Source organism: Chiloscyllium punctatum, chromosome 19 (assembly GCF_047496795.1).
Source record: "Chiloscyllium punctatum isolate Juve2018m chromosome 19, sChiPun1.3, whole genome shotgun sequence".
Lineage (NCBI taxonomy): Eukaryota > Metazoa > Chordata > Chondrichthyes > Orectolobiformes > Hemiscylliidae > Chiloscyllium > Chiloscyllium punctatum.
The window spans coordinates 55,331,307-55,344,391 of NC_092757.1; the positions used below are offsets into that span (position 1 = coordinate 55,331,307).

The following is a 13,085-nucleotide window of genomic DNA, read 5'->3' on the forward strand; positions in this document are numbered from 1 at the left end:
TAAGCATATTCGATTAATAGTGGGATGAAAATACGATATCATGAAGGTTGAAGACGACAGTTTTGAAGCATTGAGAATAAAGATGCTACATTTGTATACAGAAAATTGTCAAGATTATAGGAACAGCCGACAGCAACATTTATTTTATTCGTCATCTGATTGTGGAACATATATAGAAATCAATCAATATCTGCATACAATAGATACTGTTTCTTATTGTATACCCAACTCTATGTGCTACAAATAAATCAGTTAATTGTAAATAAGCTTCTATCCCTCCACCGTAATTTACTCTGCTCGTTAATTTATACTTGTATTGTTGAAGAATTAACAGGAAGTTTTGTACATTACATTCTGACCTATTATCAAATATAGATATCAAAATAGGTAAACAACAGATACTGATGTGAAATGCAGACAATTCTGTAAGTAATGCAATTACTTTTATTCCTCTACTGGATCCAAGAGTTGTACTAAAGTATACCTAAGATCTTGCCATAAGAAGGCAGACATTGTACAAAAACTTTTCACTGTACTCCTACAATAGAGTATGTGACAATAAAAGGATATTCTTATTCCTAGAATACCCATATTCCACTCTTGACATTTCTTTACTTAAACCTCCAGTGTTGGTGAACTGCGTTGCCTGTGATTCAAATTGCATAACTTGAAGATGAAATTCAGCTGCTAACTATGCTGAATAATAACTTGTTAAAGAATTGCAAAGTTAGCACAGATAATTTTAGGGGTGGTAATTTAGTTTTTTTATAGGAGACTATTATAGCATTATTTTACTTTCTGTTAGTATAGAATAAGAAAAATCAAGAAAACATGCAAAATTAGAAGTATAGTTCACAACAGTGGGAAAAGGATCCTAAGATGGTGGGTTCACCTCATTTACCCATGTAAAATCCAGCCTAATATCTCCATACCTATAAATGTTAACAGTCTATTTTGTTTATTATGCTGTAGATAAACTACTTACACTCAAAAATGTAGAATAAACCTCTCCAATATAAAGAACACCGAGATTACATCTTTGGACATTGACCAATAAATTTTCAACACTGGGCACAAACTTACCATAGAGAGTGGTACAATAGCACGGATGTCTTTTTGGATCACTGCCAACTCTGTTACCACTTTGTCCAAATCTGGAGGAGGATTTTTCCCACGGTAGTCAACATGCCATTGAATACGTCTTGTCACTGACTGGCTTGTAAAATTTTCCATCTCGAAATTCAACTGAATGATTTCGTTGGGCTGAACACTTTCACTGCTAAGAAATTAGAAGTGAATACAATCAACTTAATGTTATATTCTAAAATTAAACAGGTTAAAACAGTTTTAAAAGTACTAATCCTTCAATTTATTTACATATTTTACTTCCACCTGAGCTGAGGAAACTGTGCCCCTAATCCTCTTACATGCTCAAGAACCACTCAAATGTAGTGTAATTATTTTCCAGAGCTACAAACTGTAGGCCTGAGTTTCATATGGACATTGTTGCCCAGACCTCCACTATCCCCAAAAAGTTAAAGGTGAGCTTATCTCCACCTTGTTTCGCAGTTGGGCTTTTCATTGACACAAGGTGCAGCTCCAATCCAGCCTCCGAGGGTTGCCATGCAATTATATGGCCAGCAGCTCTCTAGACCCAGTGATGCCAGAAGAAAGATTGTTCTTTGCAAGTTCTTTAAGGAAAAGCTCACACACTTAACAGAAGGGTTGAGAACCACAGAGCACTAATTTTATGTGAATAGCTAAAAGAACAAATAGCCATTGCAGGTAGTCCCTCCCATATAGGAGCCAGATTTGAAGGTGAATGAGCTTCTTGTCAGGAGCAGGCCGGTAGTACTGGGAAAGGTAAACAGAGAACTGAGTTAGGGAAAGAAGTTTGGGGCGGCACCACCATTGGATACAGGTTGCTCAAGTAATAAGTATCTGTCTATTCCTCAGCTATCTACAATGTCCCCAAGTTCATCACATGGCCTGTGCAACCTTAGTCACTGATAATGTACTAGGAGAGGTGGGCAGGCCTTGGGCATGGAATCGCTGCAATGTCACCCAGTTTTATACCTCCCCCATTGTGCCTGCCTTCCATGGAAGTGGAGGTAGGCAGAAATGGTAGAGATAAAATTCCATTCACCTTAATTTCCTTTTTCCTATAAGATTTTAAAGTCCAAGCTTAATATCGACTAATTAATAAAGTATCCAATTCTGGGGTTCACACATTGGGAATTATGTAAAGGTTTAGAGAAGTTCTCACAGAAAATATTTGTGAGAATGATTTCAGGAAAGGAGCACTTCTGCTCCATTGATAGATTTTAGAGGTGGAGTTTCTTCTCCTGAGAGAAGGAGGAGAGGAGATTTAATAGGGGTGATCAAAACCATGAGCAGCCTAGACAGAAAAACTAAGGAAAAGCTAACACACTTAACAGAAGGGTTGAGAACCAAAGAGCACTAATTTTACGTGAATGGCTAAAAGAACAAACAGCAAAATAAACAGAATTTAGTTTAGCCAGCAAGTGGCTGGAATCTATTATGCACTACTTTGGAATATGATAGAGGCAAATTGAATTGTGACTTAACAAAGCTACTAGGTTGAAGGAAAAGGGCCTGCCCAGGACAGAGGTAGTAAGGCTGGACAGTGGAACAGAAAGCAAGACTGGTGAAGCCAGAACCTGGGGTGGCTGGCCAGGGGAAAGGATACCGGGGCTTGGAGTTGTGGAGCAATGAGTTGCAAAGTGTAAAGAGTAGCTGCTAAGAAAAGACAGCACCTGCATAGGGGAGTGAGGAGTTACACAGGAGACTAGAAAGTACAAAGAGGGTGAAGATGATCAAAAGAGATGGAGGTGGTACAAAGATGAGAAAGGAACTGGGAAGCATGAGATGGAGAACTGTTAAACCTTTCAACAAAAGTGTAGTGGAAGCCATTATGATAAATATTGTCATTTGGATAACTTAATACTAATTTCATAAGAATTTGTGTTTATGTTTATCATGTCTCAAAATGTCTCACATTTTGTGAATCATTTAGAGTGAATGTGTTAGAGACAAACGTTTAACCATTTAGCTGTGACATCACAGTATATGTAAAACATGTTTATGGCAATGAGATTTTGTGTATAGGTGTGGGTCTTATTTTTTAACAAAAACTTTTGTTGGTAACTTATGCCTGTTGTATTTATGTAGTAAGTGTAGGTTTTGAATATATGGCATTTGTTATCACCAGACCCAGAGTGAAGTTCCCCAATTTGTTACAGTTCCAAACAGGATACCCAAAACTGATAAGGTCCCAGGTGAGGCGGGAAGAATTGCTCCTCTTCTTAGATCACCTATCCCTTGATTACTTACCAATGCAGGGTAAGCTGCGTTCTGAAACAAAAGATATGGCAAAAGTACTAAATGAATATTTTGCTTCTCTCTTTATCAAATTAGAACATAGTAACAATGGTCTGGTTGAAAACATGGGTGTTGATCACTAACAGACAGAATTTTATGCTGTCTGATAGAATGATCAAAACAGTGCCACTATTTCATTCCATTATTTCATTCATACGATGATTCACTATGCCTGTCAATTCCAAAAATTAGCAAAATATTGCCAATAAGCCATTAAAACTGAGGGGTGGATTTTATGGAGGAAATGAAGGAAAGCAATGTCTTCCAGACTTGAATGTATGCTTGAAGATAGGCAGACAAACAGGACTTAGAAATCTCAAAGTCATGGGGGTTTTGCAATAGTATTAGGGGCTAAAGGCTGCACAAAAAGGAGGTTAAGTTGCTAGCTTCAATGCAATGGATCCTATAAAGCAGGTAACTCCTCCTCCTGCCCAACAGTAGCCACTCGTAGCAAAGCTGGCTGCCTAACTTCTAACTTCACCAGCCACAATGATTAAACAGCAAAGGCTGAGATTGTGAAGTTACTATTAATTAGTTGCCTGTCATCTAATATGGAGGTGAGGGAAAGGCTGTGTGCTGACTACCCAATTTAAATGTTCCCCTATCTTTCTAATTTCGAAAAAACCTCTGGTTTACACATAGTTCCCCACAGAATTCAAGCTGATAAGTCTCATCATAAATATAGTTCTACTGTTTCAATTGTTAAATCTATCTCATTATAAAACATTTTGACACAAAGACTGTGGATAAATCTTAACCCCATCTCCTCCATGTTTCATTTGGAGATTATACTCATTCATTAATTCTTCATCTGTCAATATTTCAACAATAAGTACAATTATTAGATTAAAGATAAAATACACAAGTAGATGTCTAAAGTAGCTGGAGCTTTAAAATAGAATGACACTAGATACAAAATGGTATATACAAGGAAGCTGTCTATGCTATCAATCTGATGGTATTTTAATGACACACACAGAGCAATAATTGCTCTTGAAGCCAATTTGTCTCTGCATCCAGCACAGTTAGAGGCTTCTTGCATTAGTATGCCGTCTTCAGGTACTGTTCTATTTTAACTTCCTGCATAAAGAAGAAACGTTTCTTACTATTTCCTGGTTTGCAATTTGGATCCGATACCAAACTTAAAAGTCAGGAAGATTTCTCAGAAAGTTCCTGACTCCAGCCCCAACAACAGGGTGACAGAATACTGTGATCCACATGATTGGTGAGTGGGGAGTGGCTAGAGGGAATTCACATTCCTTAAAATTAATTCCTTGTGGAATAAATGGAACATGTGATAGATCCTGTGGTTTACTGAAAAATATAACCAGAAGTCATGTATGTATGTATTGTTTTAGGCACAATTTATGAACATGGTAGCATTTTACTTTCTCAAAAAGAATTCAGTCACATATCTAGTTTGATCTTTATGCAGCCAGTTTTATAAAGGCATATTGCAAATGGTCTCACAGGTAGTAATGACTTTCCATTATTTCATTCATATGATGGTTCACTATACTTGTCAATTCCAAAAATTAGCAAAAGCCCAAACTTTGAAAAAAGAAAACACAGATTCAATCATGCTAATGATTCAAAAACAAATTAGAGTAAAAGGCTACAACATATGACAGTAAGCATTTCCCCTATGGTGAAACATAGCAGGAAGAAAAATGAGGTCCAGCAAAAGGAATTTAGGGAGTTAGGCAGTAAATTAAAAAGCATGTCCTCTATAGAGTTGTAATCTCATGGTTACGCTCCATGCAATGTGCTAATGAGGCTAGATATAGGAAGATAATACAGCTGAATACGTGGCTGAGGAGCTGGTGTAGGACGAAAGGATTTGGGTATCTGGATTATTGGGATCTCTTCCAGGGTCAGGTGGGACCTGTACAAAAAAGGGCTGCACCAGATTGGAGGGGCACCAATATCCATGCTGGGAGGTTTCCTCGTGCCACTTGGGAGCTTTTAAACTAGTATGGCAGGGAGGTAGAAATCAGGGTGGCAGGTCATGATGTGAGGAGAAGGTAAGAGGCTAAGGGGACAAACAAGCAGGGCCTATAAAAAAAACACACTAAGTAAGCTGAGAAGGAGAAATAATGAAAAGCTGCTGAAGGACAGGGTAGAATGTCCAGCCAAATTAGAGTTTTTTATACAAATGCAAGGAGTATAAGGAACAAATTAAATGAGCTGCAGGCAGAGATTCAAATTGGAAACTATGATATAGTAGCCACTACAAAGGCCTGGTTGCAGAACGGTCAGGATTGGGAACTAAACTAAACTATCAGGTTAAAAGGTTTACCAGAGCAACGAGAGAAAATGGCAGAAGGGGTGGAATAACATGACTGATTAGAAACAGACTCTATTAGGAGGAGAATGTAATGAGAGAAAGCATCCAGTGGAGACTTTATGGTTGGAACTAAGGAACTGTAAAGGAACTAAAATGAAAATATGTGTCATGTGTAAACTTCCTGATAGTAGCTCAGAGGTGCTGACTGTATAAATGTTGAAATTAGGCAACTATGTAGCAAATACACAGTCATATTAATTGAGATTTTAATCTTAACAGAGACTGGATGGAACAGATAAGCACTTGCCAGAAAGGATGGGAATTCCTGGAGTTCCTGCAATAATATGCCTTGGAAATGACAAGGGGACAAACAGTACTAGATCTAATAAAGAGCACTGATATCAATTTATTAATTAGTGACCTAGTTAATCATGAGCATTTGTCAAATAGCGATCATAACATGTTTGACTTTCATGTAGCGTTTGTAAGAGACAAGCAAAGATCAGATATTAGGAATTTGGACTTAAGTAAAGCAGACTTAATTGAAATGAGGCAGAGACTGTTTGCAGTAAACTGGAAAACTCAGATAATATGTAAAACAAGCAAGGAATAGTGGAGGGTGTTCAAAGAAACATTTAATGCTATAATGAAGCAGTTTACCCATGAGAAGGAAAAGTTACACCTTACCAAAAAAACACAGCCACGGACAGCTAAGGAGGTAAGCAACAGTATAAAATTAGAAGAAAGGACTTATAAAAATCCAAAGAACAGTAGATAGCAGAGAATGGGGCAAATACAAAGATCAGCAAGTGGGCGACAAGCCGCTTAAAAGACAAGCTAAAAGGATTTTGAAAGGAAACTTGCAAGGACACAGAACTCAATGAGAAGAGATTTTATAGTTATATAAAGGGAAAGCAGCTGATTAAGAGTACTATTGGTTCATTGAAGGCTGAGAAAAGGGATATTATCAATGACCATGAGGAAATGGAAAACATGCAGAAGGACCATTTTGCTTCAAGCAGAAAAGGAGGACAGCTTGCTAGAAGTCCCAAAATGATCAGGGACAGGGTCTAAATAAAATTAGCTTAAGTAAATCCTCAATAATGTGGAAATTAATGGAACTGAAGAGTGACAAATCCCGAGGACCTGATAGTTTCCATCTACAGGTATTGAAGAAGGTAGGAGAGCATGTTGCTGATGCCCTAACCATAATCTTTTAGGATTCGGGAGCTGTACTTCTGGATTGGAAATTTGCTCATGTTATTCCGCTCTTTAAGAAGAGTGACAGTGGGAAACTAGGGAATTACAAGGCCAGTTAGCCTCTCATCCATGGTAGGGAAATTGTTGGATTCTATCATCAAGGAAAGGATAACTTCATCTCAAAAATTTCAGTTAACCAGGAAGAGTTGGCATAGACTCATGAAGGTTAGGTCATGCCTGACAAACCTCACAGTTATTTTGAAGAGGAGACCAAGTGGTGGACAGAGGATATTGTTTGTATGAACTTCCATAAGGCTTTTGATAAAGTCCCAAAAAAGAGGATGTTAGCTAAAGTGGAAGCCCATGGAACTGAGGGCAAATTACTCTCATAGATAGAAAACTGGTTCAGGAAACAGCGTTGTAATAATGAGTAAGTACTTAAATTGGTATGATGTGATTAGTGGTGTCATGCAGGAATCTGTGTTGGAGTTTCAATTATTCATGATATTCATTAACAATTTGAATAATGGCAGAAAAAGTCAAATGTGCAAATTTGATGATGACACAAAATTGTGCAGCATTGTAAACAGTGATGACACAGCATAAAACTATAGCAGGATATTGATAGATTGGATAAATGGACAAAGCTGTGGCAGGTGGATTTTAACATAAACAAGTGTGAGGTTATCCATTTTGGACGAGAAAAAGATAGAGCAGGGTTTTTTTTAGAAGGCACAAAAGTTAAATACAGTGGATGTCCAACGAGATTTGGGGGCTTAGATGCATCGCTCTTTAAAATGCAGGTGCAGAAAATGGTCAAGTAAAATAATGGAATGCTAGCCTTCAGACATCATGGCTGGAATATAAGAATGCAGATGTTGGGCTTCAGTATACAAAACCCTATTAAACCCCACTTTGAGTAGTGTGAGCAGAATTGGGCACCAAACCTTAGGATGGATGTTTTGGCCTAGAGAGAGTTCAATGTTGTTTACTGGGATGATACTCGGAATTCAGGGGTTAAGTAATGAGGAGAGATTACACAAATTCAGTCTTTGTTGTCCAGAATTTTAATGTTAAGAGGTGAGCTAATTAAAGTTTTCAGGGTATTAACAGGATACATAAAGATAAGCCATTTCCATTGGTTAAAGATTCTAGAACCAGGGACATAGTCTAAGAATGAGGGCCATCAGGAGAGATGTTAGAAAGCACTTCTACAAAGAGTAGTGGAAGTTTGGAACGCTCTTTCTCAAACAGCAGTCCCTGCTAATTCAATCATTAAATTTAAATCTGATGGAGACAAAATTTTTAATAAGTAAGGGTATCAGTAATAAGTAAGCGATATGGGCCCAAGGCAGGCAAATGTTGGTAGGCCACAGATCAGCCACAATATTGTTGAAGGCAGAGCATGCTCGAAGGGTTGAATGGCCAACTCCTGTTTCTGTGTTCCTATTACCATGTTGTATCTTAGGCTACAATATAATCAATATTCAATTAAGGAAAAAAGCACTTTGCCCTAAGAGAAAACAGCCCATTTTATTAGCATTTCACTCACCATCTTAATATTCAGTCATAGAGATATACAGCACAGAAACAGACCCTTTGGTCCAACTCATCCATGCTGACCAGATATCCTAACCTAATCGAGTCCCATTTGCCAGCACTTGGCCCATATCCTTCTAAACCTTTCCTATTCATATATCCATCCAGATGTATTTTAAATGCTGCAATTGTACCAGCCCCCACCATTTCCTCTGGCAGCTCATTCCATACCCGCACCACCGTCTGTGTGAAAACATTGCACCTTAGGTCCCTTATTATCTTTCCCCTCTCACTCTAAACCTAGTTCTGAACTCCCCGACTCCAGGGAAAAGACTTTGTCTACTTATCCTATCTGTGCCCCTCTTGATTTTATAAACCTCTATAAGGTCACCCTTCAGCCTACGATGCTCCGGGAAAACAGCCCTAGCTTATTCAACTTCTCCCTATAGCTCAAACCCTCCAACCCTGGCAACATCCTTGTAAATCTTTTCTAAACACTTTTAAAGTTTCACTACATCCTTCCGATAGGAATGAGACCAGAATTGCATGCAATATTCCAAAAGTGGCCTAACCAAAGTCCTATACAGCCGCAACATGACCTCCCAACTCCTATATTCATGCTCTGACCAATAAAGGAAAGCATACCAACACCTTCTTCACTATCCTATCTACCAGCGACTCTACTTTCAAGGAACTATGAAAATGCACTCCAAGGTCTCTTTGTTCAGCAACACTCCTGAGGACGTTACCATTAAGTGTGTAAGTCCCGCTCTGATTTGCTTTTCTAAAATGCAGTACCTTGCATTTATCTAAATTAAACTCCATCTGCCACTCCTCAGCCCATTGGCCCATTTGGTCCTTCACTACCACCACATAGCACTTGCAGTGTGTACCACCCACAGTATGCAAAAGTGACCAAGATTATTTCAAGCGCAACTCCCAAATCTGTGACCTCTATCAACTAGAAGAACCAGGGAGTTTTATGGGAATACCACAAACCTGCAAGTTTCCCTCCAAGTCACATTCTGTCCTGACTGAAAAAAAAATCTTGTTCATTTACTGTCAGTGCATCAAAATCCCTGAACTACCCCTCCCTCACAGAATTGTTGATGTTTCTATATCATAAAAACTGTGGTGGTTAAAATGCCAATGTACCTCACATCTTATGAATGGATTTAAAAGAAGCATTATGTATGGTTCTGGTCATTGCAAGTCAGTTGTCTGAGAAGTCAGAAGTCACATAACACCAGGTTATAGTCCAACAGGTTTATTTGAAATCAAAAGCTGTCACAGCGCTGCTCCTTCGTCAGGTGAAAATTAACGACAAATCAACAATCTGACCAAAACCTTTGATCCAGACCTTCAAAATATCCTGTGAACCCTCATCCTGCATATGTCTCGCATAGGTGACTTCTACTGTCTTCCAAAGATACACAAAACCATACACCCAGACATCCCCTTCTATCAGGCAACAGGATTCTGGGTGAGAACCTCTCAAGCTATGTCGAGGGCATCTTGAAATCCATTGTACAAGGGACCCCAGCTTCTGTCGTGACATTACAGACTTCCTACAGAAACTCAGCACCTAGGAACATTCCGTGTCACAATGGACGTTTCGGCACTGTACACCAGGAACCTCTGTGACAACAGCATTGCTGCAACAGCCATAACTGCCCATTCCTAGATGCCATCCTACAACTCATCCTCTTCATCCTTGACCACAACGTCTTCACCTTTGACAACCAGCTGTTCATCCAGACACATTGAACAGCCACGGGGACCAACTTTTCACCCCAATACACCAACATTTTCATGCAGCGTTCAAGCAAGATCTCTTTGCTCCACAGGACCTCCAAACGATGCTTTTTATCTGACGAAGGAGTAGCGCTCCAACAGCTTTTGATTTCAAATAAACCTATTGGAAGATAATATGTTGTGTAACTTCTGACTTTGTCCACCCCAGTCCAACACCGGCACCTCCACATCATGTCTTAGATCCAGGTCATCTCTGCAAGAGTTCTTAAAGGTAGTGCCATAGACCAATATTTTGACATCTTCACAGAGTCATACAGAAACAGACCCTTTGGTACAACTCTATCAATTCGACCAGAAATCCCCATCTGACCTAGTCCCATTTGCCAGCATTTGGCCCATATCCCTCTCAATCTTTTGTATTTGTATACCCATCCTGCTGCCTTTTAAATGTTATCAATGTACTTGCCTCCCACTTCTTCTGGCAGCTCATTTCAAACACCCACCATCGTCTGCATGCTAAAGTTACTCCTCGGGTTCTTTCTAAACATTTTCCTTTCTCACCTTAAACTCATTCCTTCTAGCTTTGGACTCTCCCACCATAATAAAAAGATCAATGCTATTCACCCTATCCATGCCCAACCTGAACGCATAAACCTCAATAAGGTCAGTCTCCGACTCTCCAGGGAAAAAAAACCTCTCCCGATAACTCAAACTCTCCAGTCCCGGGAACATCCTTGTAAACCTTTTCTGCACCCTCTAATGTTCAACAACATCTTTCCTATAGAAGGGCGACCAGCATTGAAATAAAGTATTCCAAAAGTTGCCTAACCAATGTCCTGTATACCCGCAACATGACATCCCAACTCCTATATTCAATGTTCTGACCAAAGCACACATCTTACAACTTTAGCTTCTACATCAATGGCCTTACCTCCACTATAAGGTCAAAAGTGGTGATGTTTGCTGATAATTGCATAGTATTCAGCACCCTTCATGATTCCTCATATATTGAAGCAGTCTGTGCTCAAATGCAGCAAAGCCCTGGACAATGTCCACTGTTGGGCTACAAAGTGGTGAGTCACATTCAGGCCAGACAAAATGCCATGCAATGACCATCTTCAAGAAGACAGAATCTAACATTGTTCCTTGACATTCAATGTTAACTGTGATTATCATCACAAAATTCCCCGGTGCCAACATTCTTAAGGGTTACCATTGATCAGATTGTCGGCCATAAGAGCAGGTCAAATGCTAGAAACCCTGCAGCAAGTAACTCAGCTCTTGACTTCCCAAAGCTTGTGCACTATCCATAGGGAACAATTCATAGGGAATGTGATGGAATACTCCCCATTTGCCTGGATTAGTGTAGCTCCATCAACACTCAAGAAGCTTGACATCACCACATTCACAAACATCTACCCCATCCATCACTGGTGCTCAGTAGCAGGAGTATGTGCTATCTACAAGATTCACTTCAGAAATCAATGAGGGTCCTTACACAGTAGCTGCTAAATCACAATCACTTCCATCTAGAAGGAAAAAGGCAGCAGATACATGGGAACACTACCATCCCCTTCAAGCCACTTATCATTCTAACTTGGAAATATATCAATGTTCTATATATCAATATTCTTTCAGTGGTGCTGGGTAAAAATCTGGAACTTCCTCCCAACAGGATTTGTGGGTCCACCAACAATGCATGGACTGCAGCAGTTCAAGAAGGTAGGTCACCACTGCCTTCTCAATGGCAATTAGGCATAGGCAAAAATACTAGCCCAACAAGTGACACCCCATCCCATAAATGAATTAATAAAATAATTTCCAGGAAGAGTATGGTGATGACAGATCCCATATTCAAATAAACAAAGACTTGTGGAAAATTAAAATGTAAAATTCTGTCCTGCAATTCTTTGCATTGATCACTGGGAAATTCTAACCTCTGTTAACAGACTTCAGAAGATTGAGAGGTGGCTTACTGAAATATGTAAGATCTTGATGGAACTGAACAAGGTGAAAACCTAAAGGTTATTTCATTTTATGGAGGAGATCAAAACTAGAGGACATCGTTTATGAACAAGAAATCTTCCTTTTAACTTAAAAATTAGGTGATTTTATTTTCTCTCGGATCATCAGAATGTGGAACTCTCTTCTCTAGAAGCTAGTAGAAGCCAGATCTGAAAGTATTTTCATAAGCATATCCAAGAGCCAAATGGCCTTCTCCTGTTTCTAAGTCTTGTGCCCCTATATTAAAATGATTTTGGGAATCATAGCAGCATTGATGGAAGATTGGTTAACCAATAAAAATCAGAGAATACAGATCAAGTGTGGCATTTTCAAGTCACCTAGCTTTAACAATTGCAGTTTCACAAGATCACTGGTGAAGTCTCAGTAATTTACAATCTACACATCAATAAAATCAAGATGACTTTTAAGAAATCTTTCCCAAGTGTGGAAAAATTCAGTCTCACATGTTTCTCCAGTCAATCATCAATACCTCTACTAATAACCTTGCTTTATCGTTATATGTCCAATTTACAAAACCTTTATCAGTAATTCACCTATGTGACAAAGATGGTTGATAATTTTGTTTCCTCACAATAAACTTCAAACTCTCTCTAATTATCTAATTCTTGTTAAGTCTTTTTTATGAGTTTATTCTTCAGTTTATTAACAGGCTTTAAAATATCATTATCTTGAAGGATTCTGTTTCCAGTTCTGAGCAACAAAGCTCTATTGTAGCCTTTATTACATTGTGTGATCTATTTGAACAACCACTTCAAATTAAATATATGCTTACTGTGACAACTACTGAGATCTCTCCCTTTCACCATTGCAACTTCTTTTCTTAGTTTTTGATAGCTTTACATGACAGTCAATTCTGGACGCACTTTTATATACTTCA

The 13,085-nt window shown here is 38.8% G+C and overlaps 1 protein-coding gene across 2 annotated transcripts in view; it reads right to left on the reverse strand.

Annotated features, from left to right (window-relative positions):
- tmem132e (transmembrane protein 132E) overlaps positions 1 to 13,085 on the reverse strand; it is a 779,639-nt gene that overhangs the window by 292,814 nt on the left and 473,740 nt on the right. For both annotated transcript variants that reach the window (XM_072589443.1, XM_072589444.1), the window contains one exon: positions 1,084 to 1,279. In XM_072589443.1, coding sequence (XP_072445544.1) covers positions 1,084 to 1,279 — 196 coding nt within the window. The remainder of the gene's footprint in view (positions 1 to 1,083; positions 1,280 to 13,085) is intronic.